The following is a 15,268-nucleotide window of genomic DNA, read 5'->3' as shown; positions in this document are numbered from 1 at the left end:
AGCGGGAACCTAGACACTGTGACCTGCACGTCCTGAGCTCACTGCCTGACTCTCTCAGCCCACTGGCATTTACACCAGATGGAACCACACCTTTCCTCAGTCTTCCCTAACCAAGTCCAAAGTGACGTTTTCCTCCCGATTTCCCAATGAACTTACTGTCCTTGCCATTCTTGTGAGTCAGCACTGCAGCCTATATTAGTTCTCTTTTCACAGATGAATGGCTACCGACACATCTAAACTGTGGGATCCTTGAGAGCAGACAAAGTGGTGGCAGCTCCTGATGCTCCCCCACAGGTCTCATAGAGTCTGGTACTCAGTAGCCACTCAACTAATTGGTTAGTTTCGTATAGTATCAATTCTAGACAGTCCTATTGAATTAAGAACTAATCAAGCTCAGAACAGGGTAAAAATAAGACACTTCATAAGATTCTGTTGGTCAAATGTATGCCAATAAAAGTAATGAGAATTACCTCCAAGTTCTTATGTCTCATTATCCCCGTGAGAAACAGGATTTCTCAGTTTGTGCTCTGTACAGCTATAATTTTACAATCTTTTACAATAAAGATATGACATGTTACCTGGACAATGGAAAATTTGTTAGTTACAAGACCAGACCACATTAGGCTTAGTGCTAAACACTTGTCACATGAAGTATTCTTGGAGATCTAACTTAACTGAACTTCTCATTTTGCAAAACGTGCGTATATCAGAGGGTGGAGAGACAGAACGTGTGTAAGACCTGGGGGAGCAGGGGAAGCAGAGAGAGCAGGTGGGGCAGGGGGAGGCAGGAAGAGGGCAGGCATGCACCTCAGACTCACCTGTGCCCTCCCCAGCAGGGGCTCCACTTCTTTGTTGTGCTCGATGGCCGTTTCAAAAGAATGAAGGAAATTCGATACGATAGGATCTACCACTTTTTTGTTCGTCTTGTATTTCTCATGAATTATCTTCAGTAAACCACACTTCTTTACAGTACCTGTAGGAATTTATTACTAAGGTTAAATACGAGGTTATTAGCCAGGCTGGCCTGAGGTTGCAGCCTGGTTAATGAAGTTACTGAAATTGCTACAGCAATGAGAGATGAGATGTGCACCCTGGCCGGGTAGCTTAGTTGGTTGAGTGTTGACCTGTACACCAAAAGGTTGCAGGTTAGATTCCTGGTTGGGGTGTGCACAGGAGGCAGCCAATCTATGTTTCTCTCTTTCTCTCTTTCTAAAAAAATCAATTAAAAAAAAGAACACCCCAAAACATATCCTCGAACAAGGATAAAAAAAAAGATGAGAGGTGCATTTCCTAACAGTGCCCCAATTGCTAGGCTCTATAGCCTAATTTGCAAGAAAAAAAGTTGACTGAAACACTGCATAAAGCTAATAGGCGAAACAGAAGAGAACGAGTGGAAAGGGTTACTGCTGAACCTTTCCTGCGTTCTGCTCACCATTGAAAGCGCCACAGTGATGGCAGATGTTTTTCTTTCGGCATTTATCAGAGATTTTCTTCTTCAGCCCACGCTTCTGGAGGTAGGTCAGGCCGGGCCTCTTGAGATAATCCAGAAACTGCTTCTTCTCCTCCTGGGACAGCATGATGTGGCAGCAGGTTTTGCAGATCATCTTTTAAAAATTAAACAAAACAGATAAAGGATAAGAGGATGAAAAGCCTTCTTTTTAAAATGGCACCCCCACGCCTTGCGAGGACACTGAGTGACCATGCACTGGGGGACCTACAAGATCTGCAACGGAGGCAGCCCGAGCTCAGGAGAAAGCTAGCCAGTCAGAGCTGCTGGTAGGATCTTTAACTTTTTCCTCTCTGTTGTTCTGTATGACTTGAATTATTATTTTATTATCTTTTATATTGCATAGCTACCACTTACTCAAGGAAATTCAAGGAATAAAGAACCCTAAGCAACTTATTTATTGAAGATAAAATAGTATGCGTTTAGTATAAAAATTTCCCCTAGATGTGTCTCCCGCCTCTCACAATTCCTAAGATCACTCCAATGTCCCTAACTGATAACTCCCAAGTTCATGCCTGGGACAGGAACACGCACGCACTCACCTGCAAGATGCCTATGACGGCTCGGAAGTACCCCACGTGAAAACAAGGCAGCTCCAGGTCAATGTATCCGTAGTGGCCCAAGCAGTCAGCCAAGTTTTTCCCACAGGTTTCACAAGGACGGTCCTTCTCACTGGTGCCCTTTGGATAAAAGCACCCCCATTAATCAATGAGGTCCACCGGATAGCAAAGTGGGGACCAGTCCTCACCAGTGGCCAAGTGACTCGGAATCAGAACCACCTGGGAAGCTAAAGTGTATTCCCATCCAACTGACCGCAGGCTGGAGGCTGGGATGGGTGCGCAGGGGAACAGGGTGGGTGGAAGGAGGCCCTGTTTCCACCCATGTGATAAGTCACCAGTTTCAAGTCAAAGCACAAAGAACCCGGAAGGCGCAGGGGTCTTACCATCCTGTGGTCAAGCACCCCGTACAGCAAGGGGGCGTGGTTGTTGTCCTGGCTGTACAGGTTCTTACTCACAACCTGGATGTGCGCCTGCTGGCGCATCTCCTCGGGTGACTTCATTCCAAAACAGATGTGGCTTCTGGAATGAAAAGAAACAGGGGAGCAATTACATCAAAACCACCTACCAAAAACGGTGATTACGTCTGTGACCCACCATAACCAACCACATCCTCCCAGCTCTCTATAGGCTCTGCGCCCCATTATTATATATTAAAACCTCTCCCATTTTTCCTCGGTAAGCACCCTTCATCCTGCTGGAACTGTTCCCTCTCTATTGAATGAAGTGGGGCTCACCGAGGTCACCTGCTGGCTGCTCAATCTAGTGAGAGCATCTCCCAGCTGCCGTGCTTCCCCTGTACCTTGAAATACTGTCTTCTCATGGCTTTGGTGACCCCTTATACTCGAGCTTTCTTCCCTTCCCTGGCTGATGCTTTTGTGGTCTCTTCTACTGCCATCTCTTAAATATTGGCATCGCCCCCTACCAGGGGTGATACCCCTCATCCTCTTTTCTGTTCATTGTACACATTCCTCCTGAGTGATCCTGGCACTTGAGTACATGTTGACGTCTGTCTAATCTCTAACTATAGGCCAGCTATTTCTATTCAGCTGGAGGCCACACAGACACCTGTTCTGGACACCCATGCTCAATGCCCTACAGGCACCTCAGACTTGACGCTTCTAAAACAGAACCCAAGACTTTCCCAGATGTTTCTTCATTCACTTTCCCCCCAAATTGGGGATTTACAATGTGCCAGGCACCATCGTGAAGGGCTGAGAGCACAGATTAGATAAGACAGACAAGGTCCCCTGCCAACATGGAGCTCACAGTCCAGGGTAAGCAAGACAGATAATAAACTGATCCACAAGAATGAGTAAAAGCAGAGAATGAAATGATGTGAAGGGGTAGTTTAAGGAGCCGACTTTATGTTGTGTGGTCAGGAAGTCCCTGTGTAAAATTGACTTTTAAGCTGAATTTTGAATAAGAAGGAACCAGCAGTAAGATGATCCGCTGGCTGAGCATTTGAAATAGAGCATAAATAGGGCAAGGGCCGCAGGACCAGCACAAGGTTGGCATTTTCTTTTCTTTTTATACAGATGTTTTATTTTATTTATATATTTGAGGGAGAGAGAGATTAGTTGTTCCACTTACTGATGCATTCATTGGTTGATTCTTGTATGTGCCCTGACTGTGGATCAAACCTGCAACCTTGTTGTGTGGGGACGATGCTCTAACCAACTGAGCTACCCGGCAAGCCTGGCATTTTCAAGGAACCAAATGCAAGCTGTGTACTAGAGCACAGAAAGCTCACTGCACAAGATGAGGCCAGAGAGGTCACATGGGGCTCGGGAACTATGATAGGGAATTTAAATGTTGGTGCAACGGAAGCTGCTAGAAGATTGCAAGCTGAGTGTCAGGGATGTGATTTGCATCGGAACAGTCGCTTGGGTGGCTTTGTGAGAAGAGATGACATGTGAGTAGAGGCGGGGATTGGGGTGGGTGTGAGAGGCCAGGGCCCACGGGAGAGACAGCCTGGAAGGGTTCATCCAGATGAGGCACTTTCCCATTCCAGGGAAAGGAACCATCCACACAGCCGCCCAAGCAGGGAACTCTGTGCATCTCATTCCTCCCTTACTCATCCTGACCCGAAACCCCTTTGGAACCCACTTCCCTCCAATGGCCCTGCCACCCTAGTGCAGGCCAGCATCCCCTGCCCGATCCCTGCCCAGGCCTCCAGGGGCCCCCCGTACCCTGTCCCTCTGAACCACGAGACCTTTCAGGAGAACTCTGATCAAGCCTCTCCCCTGCTCAGTGAAAACCTTCAAAGGTCCCTCCCTGCCGGCAAGATGACTCCAGACACCCGCTTCCTTCTCATCGCCCCCGGCCCTCCCCACGGTCCTGGAAGAAAGCTGCCTGGTGGCTTTCTGCTGCCCGAACCTTCTCACTCGGGGCTCCCGGAAGCCGCTGTGCCCACCCTTGCCGCTGCCCTGTCTGCCTTCTGCAGCTGCACCGGGCAGTGAGCTCTTGATTCCCGGCCGATCCGCAAGGCCCGTCGCTGGGCCAGCACACAGCGCCTTCCTCGCAGATGCCTGCTGCCAGGACGAGGGATTGTCGTTTTCCACTGGGCGCTCTGAGAGGGGCCGCGGCTCGTAAAGCAGCTCTGGGGGAGCAGGCCCGGGACAGCAGCCCCCCTCCGAGGCTGCCCATCCCGGGGCGCAGCGCTCTAGCGGACAGGCTGTCCTCCCGGGCACGGGGCCTCCCGCCCGGTGCGCTGCAGCAAGACCAGCATCGGTCCCCGCCCGGAGGCTCCCCACGCTGCCGTGGCGAGAAGGTCGCGGGGATCAAGGGACCACGGCCTGACCTCGGGGAACGCGAGCCTCGGCCCACGGCGTGCGATCGCATCGCCCAGGCCCACGCCCCTCCCGCCCGGCCCAGGCCCAGCCCGGCCTGCAGCCCCTCGGTGCGGAGGGCTCGCTCCGGGTCGGGATTCTTTGACCCGCCGGGTTCTGACCTCTGCCCAGCCCTTCGGCTGACTCCCAGCCGCCCCTTCCAACTGGCCCTCACCTCACACCCTGACGGCCCGGGACGCCTGACCTCGGGCCCCTCCGCCCCTCCGCCCCCCTTTCGCCCCCTGTGGCCAGTCTTGCTCCATCTTACATTTTCTTGGCCACATCCGTCTCCCGGAACTGCTCCTTCACCATGGCGACGGCTGCCGGGGCAGCTCCCCGGAGTCGGGGGGCTGGATGAGATAAACGAGGTTGCCCACTCCTCCGGGGATGCTTCTACAGACACAACCGCTGCAGCCTCTCGGCCACCGTAAAGCGTCCCACGTGCCGCTTCCGCTTCCGCTTCCGCTACTCGCAGGCCGTCTGTCAAGAGAGGCTTCAGGGAACACCGACTTTTTTAGTTCTACATCTACTGCCATCTTGTGGCACCTCCTTGAAATGGCCGGGAAGCCGGGCCTGTATTATTATTTTTTTTAAATATTTTTATTGATTTCAGGGAGGAAGAGGGATGGAAACGTCGATGATGATGAGAGAATGATTGCCTGCGTCCTACAGGTACACCCACCCCCCCGCCACTGGGGTTTGAGCTCCTACCCTGACAAGGATTCGAACTGTGACCTCCTGGTTCATAGGTCGATGCTCAACCACTGAGCAACACCGGTCGGACCCGCTCCTGTATTTTCAAAGTCCCACTTCTGCTTCATTTCTCCAGGTCATCTGACACAGGCGGAGAAGCTACAACTCATTGCCTCAGGATTGTCAGACAACCAGGGAGACAAAAATCGCATAAAAGAAAAAAGTGATTATCAACATTAATAGCATCTTAAGTAAAGTCTCAAATAGTTTAAGAGCGTTGGAGGCTGAAATGAGCCCTCCCAAGGAACAAAGGGCACCATCTGGACATCCAACAACAACAAAAATAAACAAGGCAGAAAACACAGCCACGCAGGCTCCTCCAGTTCACAAAGATACTTTGCAAAAGAAAATGATTAAACTCATGTTCTTGGTTGCAAAAACAGAAGTTGAAAGTGTCTGTTTAGAGTGAAAAGTGAGCCACAATGAGCTAGGGAAACAAGATGAAGAGAGAATAGGAAGGAAAGATCATTTACGTATTGAAATAAATTGCTTGCCTACAGTCTGTGGCAACCTGTGGGAGGTGATTAATATGACAGCTTAGTGCACAAAACTAGCAAGGAAACGGCACCATCACAGGAGTCAGCGCTACAGAACCTGAAATTTCTTTACTACTTTGAGAAACTTATAAAGTGGATCAACAATCTTTACATTTTATGAAGGAATGCTATCTAAATTTCAGACTCCATGAATCCTCACTAGTAAAACAATAATGTGGCAGACAAAAGCAAACCAGATGTTCCTAACCGATTTCAGCAGTTAATCGCTCATTGTATCTTTGAAGTAATGTGGACAATCCTATACCAACAAGATTTGACGAGTGACTGGAGGGTAAGAGCAAAGGTTCTGGAACCACCGGGCCTCCAAGTTGTGGGACTTCGGGAAAGTTATTTAACCTTATTGTGTCTCAGTCACTTACCCATTTATAAAAAGGGTAGAATAGGTACCTGTAACATAGAAGCTCCAATCCCAGGAGTGCCACACTGTTCTTTGCTAGGTGACAAAACCATGAGGGGACTAGAGGGGAAAGACATGGCCTTTATTTTTTTTTTAAATTTATTATTTTTAAATACTAGAGGCCCAATGCACGAAATTCGTGCAAGAGTAGGCCTTCCTTCCCCTGGCTGCAGGCACCAGCTTCCCTCTGGCACCTGGGATCTAGGCTGGCTTCCCTCCACCTGGGCTTCAGCATTTTGAAAAACCCTAACTTACCTCTGGTGCCGTGTCACATATAGAAATTTTTTGATATTTGCAACCATAGTAAAACAAAGACTTACATTTTTGATATTTATTTTATATATTTAAATGCCATTTAACAAAGAAAAGTCAACCAAAAAAATGAGTTTGAGTGCCACCTCTGACACGCATGTCATAGGTTCACCATCACTGGTCTGGAAGGACGTCCGGTTAATTAGCATATTACCCTTTTATTATTATAGATTATTAGTTTCAGGTGTGCAGTTTACTGGTTAGTTCCCACCCCCCAGTATTTCCAGTACTCAACAGGCACCATACATAGTTATTGTAATAATACTGACTATATTACCTATGCTTTACGTGCCCTATTTTGTTAACTACCTATTTGTACTTCCTAACCCCTTCACCTCTTCTACCCAGTCCGCCAACCCCTCCCCTTTGGCAACCACCAGCCGGCATTCTGTGTTCACGAGTATGTTTCAAATTTGTTTGTTCATTAGATTCCACATATAAGTGAAATAACATGGTATTTATCCTTGGCTGGAGTTCATTTAAACTATAACTTAGTTTACAGAAATTTTAAGTAGGGATAATTCACATAGTAGTGAATGGAACTGAAATGAACGCGTGCTTACGTAGTCAGTACTGAACTGTTCCACCTCCTGATTGGTTAGTTCAGTATTCTGGGTGTGGCCAAAGATGGATGAGGCCGGGCCTTAGGCACTTCCAATCCGGCATTGGCGAGGTCAGCCTCGAGGTCTGGCCACGCCCCACGCCGGCGCCGCCGGGGTCCTTCCGTACGCGTTGATATGATTGGCCGAGGAAGAGTGGCTCTCTTTTCCTCCCTGGCTGCCTGAAGACCAACCTTCATCATGGTGAGTCTCTCGTGCCCGTGCCGTCATCCGCTGCGTATCCGAGCCATCCTTCGCCCCCCGCTCCCCCCCGTCCGCGCTACGGCCGCCCGAAGCCCGGTTGCGCTTCCCTGGCGCGTCGGACAGAGGCCTGTTGCCGAGGGCCCCGGAGCCGCCGGCGGGGTTTCCAGGCTGCGCTGCCGACCGGGACACGCCGGGCGTCTGAGTCGAGGGCCTGGGGAAGAAGGGAGGGAGCGGCTACTGCATTTGTTGGCTTCGTAGAGTTCAGAGGATCGGGTGGCGTGAAACACTTAGAACCCACAGTCGCAATGCGGGACAGGCGGTTTGCGGGGGACGGCAGCCCCCGGCGAGTTGGGGCGAATGAAACCGCTGTCCCGTGCGAGCCAGAGTGCTGCTAGCTGCTGGGGTCCTTTTGTTACGCCTCGGAGATGCCGCTGCCGGGGACGAGAGGCAGCGCCCCAGGTTGTGACTAGTGAGGTCCGTCATTCGGAAGGTTCGCCACCAGTTTTTTTTAAGTCCACTCCGCTTTGCGAGCCTTTCCCCCTGGCCCTTGACTTCCATAATTAGATACTGTTGAAGTGAGCTTTGGTGTGGTTTTCCAAACAAATTGAAATCTAGCAACCAGACGTTATGTGAAAGCATTCCCCCTTCTCCATCATTTTGGTAAAGTTTATTTTAGTTTGCAAACATGCTAAATGTCCACACCCCTTGGTAGTTAGGGGAGCTGTTGGGCCATTCAGAAGGGAATCGGGTTTTCTGGGCTGTCGAGCCGGTCCCTGAAGAAGGGTAGGTGCATGCAGGCGTGCAGCGCTGTCGGGTTTGTGCAGGAAGCTGTCGGGTTTGTGCAGGAAGCTGGAACGCGGCGCGGTGACTGAAGCACTTGGCTAGTCGCAGGTTTAGTCCAGAGAAAGTTCTCAGCTGGGGGTGACTTTGGCCTCAGGGGGGACAAAGTCTGGAAACATTTTTGGTTACAACTGGGAAGTGGGGATGCTCTGGGCATCTTAGAATGCTAGGGCAGCCCCCACAATGGGACTTCCTGGGGCCACGGTGTCCTAATGCAGAGGTTGAGATACCATGCTCCATCCAGGTGGTGCCCACACCAAAGGGAAGGAATACGGATTCCCACGCAGCTGCCGGCTGCCTTTTCTTGGTACTTAGGTTGTGTGTTTGGGTCCTGTGAGCTAGGCGCACCGTGGTAAGTAGGTTGGGAGGGAATGGGAATTTGGGACTTTTTTTCTTTGTATTGAAGCTTTCCTGTTAGGAGTCCCTGTGGCTCTTGAGCACTTGAAATGTGACTCCTGCAGCTGAGGAATTGAATTTTAAATGTTATTTAATTAACTATCCACATGCGGTGAGTGCCTACTAGTTTGGATAGCGCAGTTCTAGATCTTGGAAAATCACAACAAGGCCAAGAAAAGGTTGAGTAGTTTTATTAACTCGTGTTACTGTTTTCAGAATGACACAGTAACCATCCGGACCAGGAAGTTCATGACCAACAGACTGCTTCAGCGGAAGCAAATGGTAAGGAAGGGGCACATCACAGTTTGGTTAACTGTTCTCCTTTTTTAAAGATGTGTTACATTATAATAAATACTAAACTCGACATTTCCTTTTAGGTCATTGATGTCCTTCACCCTGGGAAGGCAACAGTACCCAAGACAGAAATCCGGGAAAAACTAGCCAAAATGTATAAGACCACACCTGATGTCATCTTTGTGTTTGGATTCAGAACCCACTTTGGTGGTGGCAAGACTACTGGCTTTGGCATGATTTATGATTCCTTGGATTACGCAAAGAAAAATGAACCCAAACACAGACTTGCAAGAGTAGGTATCTTCATTTTGTTACAGCTGCTGAAGACATTTTTCAATAGCATTGTATTGTGGGTACAGTGCAATAAGCAAGAGCAAGCAGTCGGGGGAGGGACAACATACAGACCTAATGAACTCTTCAGGGGTTAAGAGAACCCCTTGATAAAGGAACAGGTAGAGTCTGCAGCATTTGAGGGGATAGCTTTTGAGCTGGGTCTGGAAGGGCAGGTAAAGTATTATTCCTGGGGATAGGAAATAGAAGTGGGGGTGAGTTTGGAAAGATAGGTTGTTGCCAGATAAAGTGAGATCCTTTGTACCAAATGTCTGAATTTGGACTTAACTCCCATAGGTAGCCAGGAGCCAGACTAGTGTTTGGGTAGTAAACTAAACTAGCAAGTAGATTACTTTTTTATTTTAATCCTCACCTGAGGATATTTTCCCATTGGTTTTTAGAGTGGAAGAGAGGGAAAGGGCGAAATACCAATGTGAGAGAAACGTGGATTGGTTGCCTCCTGCATGCACCCTGACCAGGACCAGGGTCTGGGCAGGGGAGGAGCCTGCAACTGAGGTACATGCCCTCGGCTGGAATCAAACCTGGGAACCTTTGGTCCGCAGGCCAAGGCTCTACTGAGCCAAACCGACTAGGGCTGGATTGTTATTTATGTCTATCCTCTTAAGTCCTTTTTCTCCTTGCTATTAGATAAATCTTACAGAAGAGCTGCGAGGGAAATTATTGTGGTCTGGTAGATAGATGTTGCACTCTTTACTGGGTGCTGGGAGGTGTTGAGATGACATTGAAGCCGAGATCCTTGTAAAGATACGGACGCAGTCTTTAGGCAGCAGGAACAGTAAGTGCAAAAGTGGAGAGTGAGGAGGAGTCGATTATAGCAGTCTCCATGGAGGGTGGGTGGAACTCATGGAAAAGGCTCCTTTGTCAGCTGGGAGTAATCAAGATGAAATGGAAGAGACTCTGAAGAGAAGGCAAATGTTGGGGGGCCTTGTTAGCTGTAGGTTCAAGGCTGGACAATAATAGCCGAGTCCCCTGAACTTACCATGCAGGGAGTGTTGAGTGGACATTTGTTTCCTGTGCTATTTATACTCATTGTTTCTTAATTTAAATCCCTTTCTGTTCAAGTATTAAATGCACTTGAAAAGTTTAATTTGGGGAGTTGCATTTCTTGAGCTCCAGCCTGGTCCATTTTCCTACCAGATTAGTGGGCAATGATGCTTTGCAAATAACCTATATACATTCCTTTCTCCTTCAGCATGGCCTATATGAGAAGAAGAAGACTTCAAGAAAACAGAGAAAGGAACGCAAGAACAGAATGAAGAAAGTCAGGGGGACTGCAAAGGCCAATGTTGGTGCTGGCAAAAAGGTATGGCGCATCAAGGAAAATACAGAGGTGTCAACTGCAGGTCTTTAGTTTCTAGAAAAAAGGGGTTTTGTCTTCTTTAATAACTTTTCTTAATGTTTCTTCCCTTCCACTACTTCTGGATTACAGAAGGTAACGTATTTGAGAAGCTGTAGAATGTAGTATCCTAACACCACGTCAGTAGAGTAGCTTCTCCCACAGTAGCTTTGCCACAGCTCACAGATAAGCACAACACGGCGGCCACATCGGTTCAGTGATCACCCTGGTGGGCGCCTTGCAAGCCCACTCCGGAGTTTTCATTTTACTAATTGGCACAGGCTCACCAGGATGCAGATCTAGTTTTCTGAGACTGAACTTACTTTAAAATGGACAACTGGGTTAAGAAGCAGTTGAATCAATGTGGCCTGTGTTCTGGCATGCTGGAGAGGCAGCTGAAATCTGAATTGTTGACCTCTCCAGTTAGCCAAGACTTAAGTGATTTTAATGATGAGCAGCTTTTTACCAGCTTTGCCTAGCTAATTCTAAACAGTTGAATTAAGGTGTTGGGTTGTTAAGTTAACAAATAATCAAGTGTTCTGTGAACTTTTTTTTTTTGCCTTTTCCGTCTTGGATTTCTTGTTCATCAGAAATGAAGTGTCTGGCAGGTACAGAGATTCTGAGCACGGTGTGGGATGCATCACCTTCACTGAGTTTGCTTTGATGCTTTGCATGTTGGCTTTTGAACAATAGTTTCACAGTGTGGTTTATTATAACACCATTAGAGGCCCGATGCACACAATTCGTGCAAGAGTAGGCCTTCATTCCCCCAGCTGCCGGCACCGGCTTCCCTCTGGCACCTGGGCCCCGGGCTTCCCTCACAGCCCCGGCTTTGTCCGGAAGGTCGTCTGGAAGGTCCTCTGGTCTAATTAGCATATTACGCTTTTATTATTATAGATTGCTATGCTTTAAGATAGTGTACTGTGAACAAAGGAGGAAAGGTTTTAATCACGCTTATTTTGGAAACTCAAAAATGCATATTCCAGTGTGAAGTGGAGGAAGGTGGATATCCTACTTAGTAGGCACCCTTTAACTTCACTTGGAAAGCTGTGTCTCAGAAAGTGACATACTCAGGAAATGGCTTTACTTAACACAAGGCTTGGGAAGGGTCCTCTCCACTAATGAGCAGTCTTTTCCTTGGGGACTTGGGAGACATCCATTCTCTGCAGCTCTGATAATAAACTGGCCCAGGAAATTTGGCAAAGCTTCTGTCCTGGGATCATCCACTCAAAACTGCCTTTTATCATGCCATTGTTTCTTACTCAACTTTTCATCTGATATAAATTCTAAATTTATTTATTGAATTTTAGAAAGAGGAATGGGAAGAGAGAGAGAAAGAAACACTGATTTGTTCCACTTATTTATGCATTCATTGGTTGGTTCTTATATGTGTCCTGACCAGGAATCAAACCCAAAACCTTGGTGTATCAGGATGACACTCCAACCTGCGGCTCTTTGGCCCCTTGAGTGTGGCTCTTCCACAAAATACTGACTTCTGCGCATGGGCCACGAAGTTTCAATGGCACTGTACATGTGTGCCCGCACGTATTTTGTGGAAGAGCCACACTCAAGGGGCCAAAGAGCGCATGTGGCTTGCAAGCCAGTTTGCCAACCACTGCTCTAGCCAATTGAGCTACCTGGCCAGGGCTGATTTTTATTTTTTTTAAATATTTTTATTGATTTCAGAGAGGAAGGGAGAGTTAGAGACAGAAGCATCAATCAATGAGAGAGTCATTGATCAGCTGCCTCTTGCATGCCCCTCAGTGGGGATTGAGCCTGCAACCTGGGCATGTGCCCTGACCAGAGATCAAACCACGACCTCCTGATTCAACCACTGAGCCACGCCAGCTGGGTGGATATATTTTTTTAATTAAAAATTTCTCAATATAATTGCATATTCACATGAAAGCCTTTGATGAATATGCTTTTCCTACACATACTTAGAATGGTGCAGTGCCCAATTTTAAATACATTTTGCATATTTGAACAGTGTAAACCAGTTGTAACGTGACTGAGCTTGGGCTGGGAGTAGTAGGGGCCTGTGTGCTGTTACCTCCCCTTTTCTCCCCCTAGGCAGGGCAGTAAACGTGTTCTGTCTGCACAGAACTCAGATCACACTGACTCCCCAGCGCCATGGTTCACTTTGACAAACTGCCAGAGGAGCTACTGGCCACTTAGAGCCACTCTTATACCTACCTGTTGAGAGAATTTCTGGAGATTGCAGAAAAGAATCAGTCTATATTTATTTGTCTTCTGATCTAGATCTGAAGGATGATTAACAATTCTTTTTTCTTCATTTAGCCTGAGTCTCATGTGTTAGTGCTCAGTGGTGACAGGTACAGAGGGGCTTCCTGTGGGGACCTGAGCCATCACTGTCCTACTTCAAGTTGTACTGGTGCATTTCACTAGCACTGCTCTGAAAAGCCGCCTGGAAAATGAATGCATAAATGAGCACGTGCATTTTATTTTTTACTTATTGGTTTTAGAGAGAGAGAAAGGGAGAGAGAAGAAAACATTTATTTGTGGCCCATTTATCTTTGCATTCAATAATTGCTGCTGTCCTGACTGGGGATCTAACCCCCAACCTTGGTGTTTCCGGATGAACTGCGCTACCCGACGAGGGAGAGCGAGCACATAACATTTTTTGACTAAAAAAAAAGTCAGGCATATTAGTGTTCCTATTATTTTAGTTTTTGTTTAGGTATTGGAATTGGTATTTGCTTTTTACCTTTTGAGTGCAATGAATTATTTTAAATTAAGGAATAAATAATCTCATGTTTGAAGAACAGTTGAAGCATTTTTACCTTAGCTAAATTCTGCCTGTTTCAATATTAATTTGCACTACTTTTGTTAGCTGTGGATGGTGGCTTTTAAAGTATTGAGCTGAGGCACGTTTTAAAAGACTTGCTTGATCATTTAGAGCTCTCCCATTATGGTTCCATTAGACTTTAGTCTGGGATGATTACCAAGTCTGTCGATGGTGCTAGTGTATAAGGGTGCCCAGCGCAATGTTGCAGAGCAGAGCAGAGGTATGCCTACTTCATCTATAAGTAGGCAGTGGCAGCCTGGGTTGGGATTAGCGTTGTACTGATCTCTTCATTGTGAAGTCATCACGCCACCTTGTTTGCATAAGAGCCTGAGTAATCAGGCAAGGTATTCTCAAAAATTGGGAGTAATAAAATCAGTGAGTGTGTCTAAGGAGTGTTCTATATACATTCTGCAAAGAAGAGAATGATCATCTTCAAGGTATCTGATTGCATGCACGTAAATGCAGATTATTTTGGAGTTTAAAAGGGACTATTAATGAATGTCTCTTCCCCCTCTTCCCTTTTCCCTTCCCTGCCACTGATTCAGTGAGCTGGAGATTGAACTACAGGTATATATAACTCAAGCTTTTCATTTAGAGCACTAGACTTCTTCATTTACTGACACAGTAATTTAAAAGTAGAGCATGCAAAGTAGATGTAGAAGTAGATTTACAAATGTGCTCAAGAGTTGTGTTTTTAATACTAATAGTTACATGGCTTTGTTTTTAAAATTTAGTAATATTTAACTCATTGTTTGTTTGTTTCCTAACTTGAATGTTCTATTTCTTATTTATTTATTTATTTATTTATTTATTTATTACATTTCCCCCCCTTTATTGATTAAGATATTACAAATGTGTCCTCATCCCCCCAATGTCCCCTCATCCCCCCAATCCTGCCCTCACCCCCTGTTGTCCACATCCATCACTTATGCAAATGTTCTGTTTCTTGATGGTTACGTTGTGTTGTGATCATACAAACCTAACGTCATTCTAGGTTACTAATAATTGTTCTGCATGAATGTCATTAATTTTGGAGTTTGTTGATGACTTTGAACTTGAATTTTTAAAGTTCCATTCAGCAGTTGCTAACTAAATTTTTTTTTTCTTTGATTCACAGAAGGAGTAAAGATTCTTCGGTGACTTTATCTGTGATGGTTGTGCAGATTTTTCATGAGAGGATTAATAAACTATAAACTTTTATGTGTCTGGTTGTTTGATTTTTACTGGGAGTGTAACTAGTCTTCTGTTTATCGGACTTAAGATTGCTGCCCCCAAGTTCACATGTTCCATTAATCTAATTCACTGAAAACTTGGTATGATGGGGTGCCGTTTATCCTCCTATTTAACAGCACAAAGACATCAGGTTAGAGAATGGGCAACATGGGAGCATGCAGGGCCAGTACGGAGTGCTCAGTTTACTATTCGCCGTCAGTGTAACGGTGTTTCTGAAAGAGACACCTAAAATCTGATTCCTTTTTGTTCTTTCTAGAATCCACTTAGTTCTTGTTACTGAAAAGATTATTTG

At 46.7% G+C, this 15,268-nt stretch overlaps 2 protein-coding genes across 6 annotated transcripts in view; one reads left to right on the top strand and one right to left on the bottom strand.

The window, feature by feature from the left end:
- Positions 1-5,207, bottom strand: part of POLR3A (RNA polymerase III subunit A) — a 45,748-nt gene extending 40,541 nt beyond the window's left edge. The window contains exons 1-5 of the mRNA XM_006090174.3: positions 5,164-5,207; positions 2,451-2,586; positions 2,050-2,187; positions 1,433-1,604; positions 819-973 (exon numbers count right to left, since the gene is read on the bottom strand). Of these exons, the coding sequence (XP_006090236.1) occupies positions 819-973; positions 1,433-1,604; positions 2,050-2,187; positions 2,451-2,586; positions 5,164-5,207 (645 nt within the window). The remainder of the gene's footprint in view (positions 1-818; positions 974-1,432; positions 1,605-2,049; positions 2,188-2,450; positions 2,587-5,163) is intronic.
- A 2,385-nt stretch (positions 5,208-7,592) lies between these two features.
- RPS24 (ribosomal protein S24) lies at positions 7,593-14,947 on the top strand. Of its 5 annotated transcripts, XM_014457076.2 has the most exons (8): positions 7,593-7,717; positions 9,170-9,235; positions 9,331-9,540; positions 10,791-10,901; positions 11,028-11,030; positions 11,525-11,542; positions 14,289-14,310; positions 14,861-14,947. In XM_014457076.2, exons 1-6 carry the CDS (start codon positions 7,715-7,717, stop codon positions 11,528-11,530), a joined length of 399 nt encoding a protein of 132 aa, XP_014312562.1. In that variant the 5' UTR covers positions 7,593-7,714; the 3' UTR covers positions 11,531-11,542; positions 14,289-14,310; positions 14,861-14,947. The 5 variants fall into 5 exon arrangements, with proteins under 5 accessions (XP_014312562.1, XP_023610826.1, XP_006090234.1 ...); XM_023755058.1 differs by lacking the exon at positions 11,028-11,030; XM_006090172.3 differs by lacking the exon at positions 11,525-11,542.
- The last annotated feature ends 321 nt before the right edge of the window (positions 14,948-15,268 follow it).

The sequence above is a fragment of the Myotis lucifugus genome, unplaced genomic scaffold (assembly GCF_000147115.1).
Source record: "Myotis lucifugus unplaced genomic scaffold, Myoluc2.0 scaffold_69, whole genome shotgun sequence".
Classification (NCBI taxonomy): domain Eukaryota; kingdom Metazoa; phylum Chordata; class Mammalia; order Chiroptera; family Vespertilionidae; genus Myotis; species Myotis lucifugus.
This window is presented reverse-complemented; position numbering and strand designations above follow the sequence as displayed.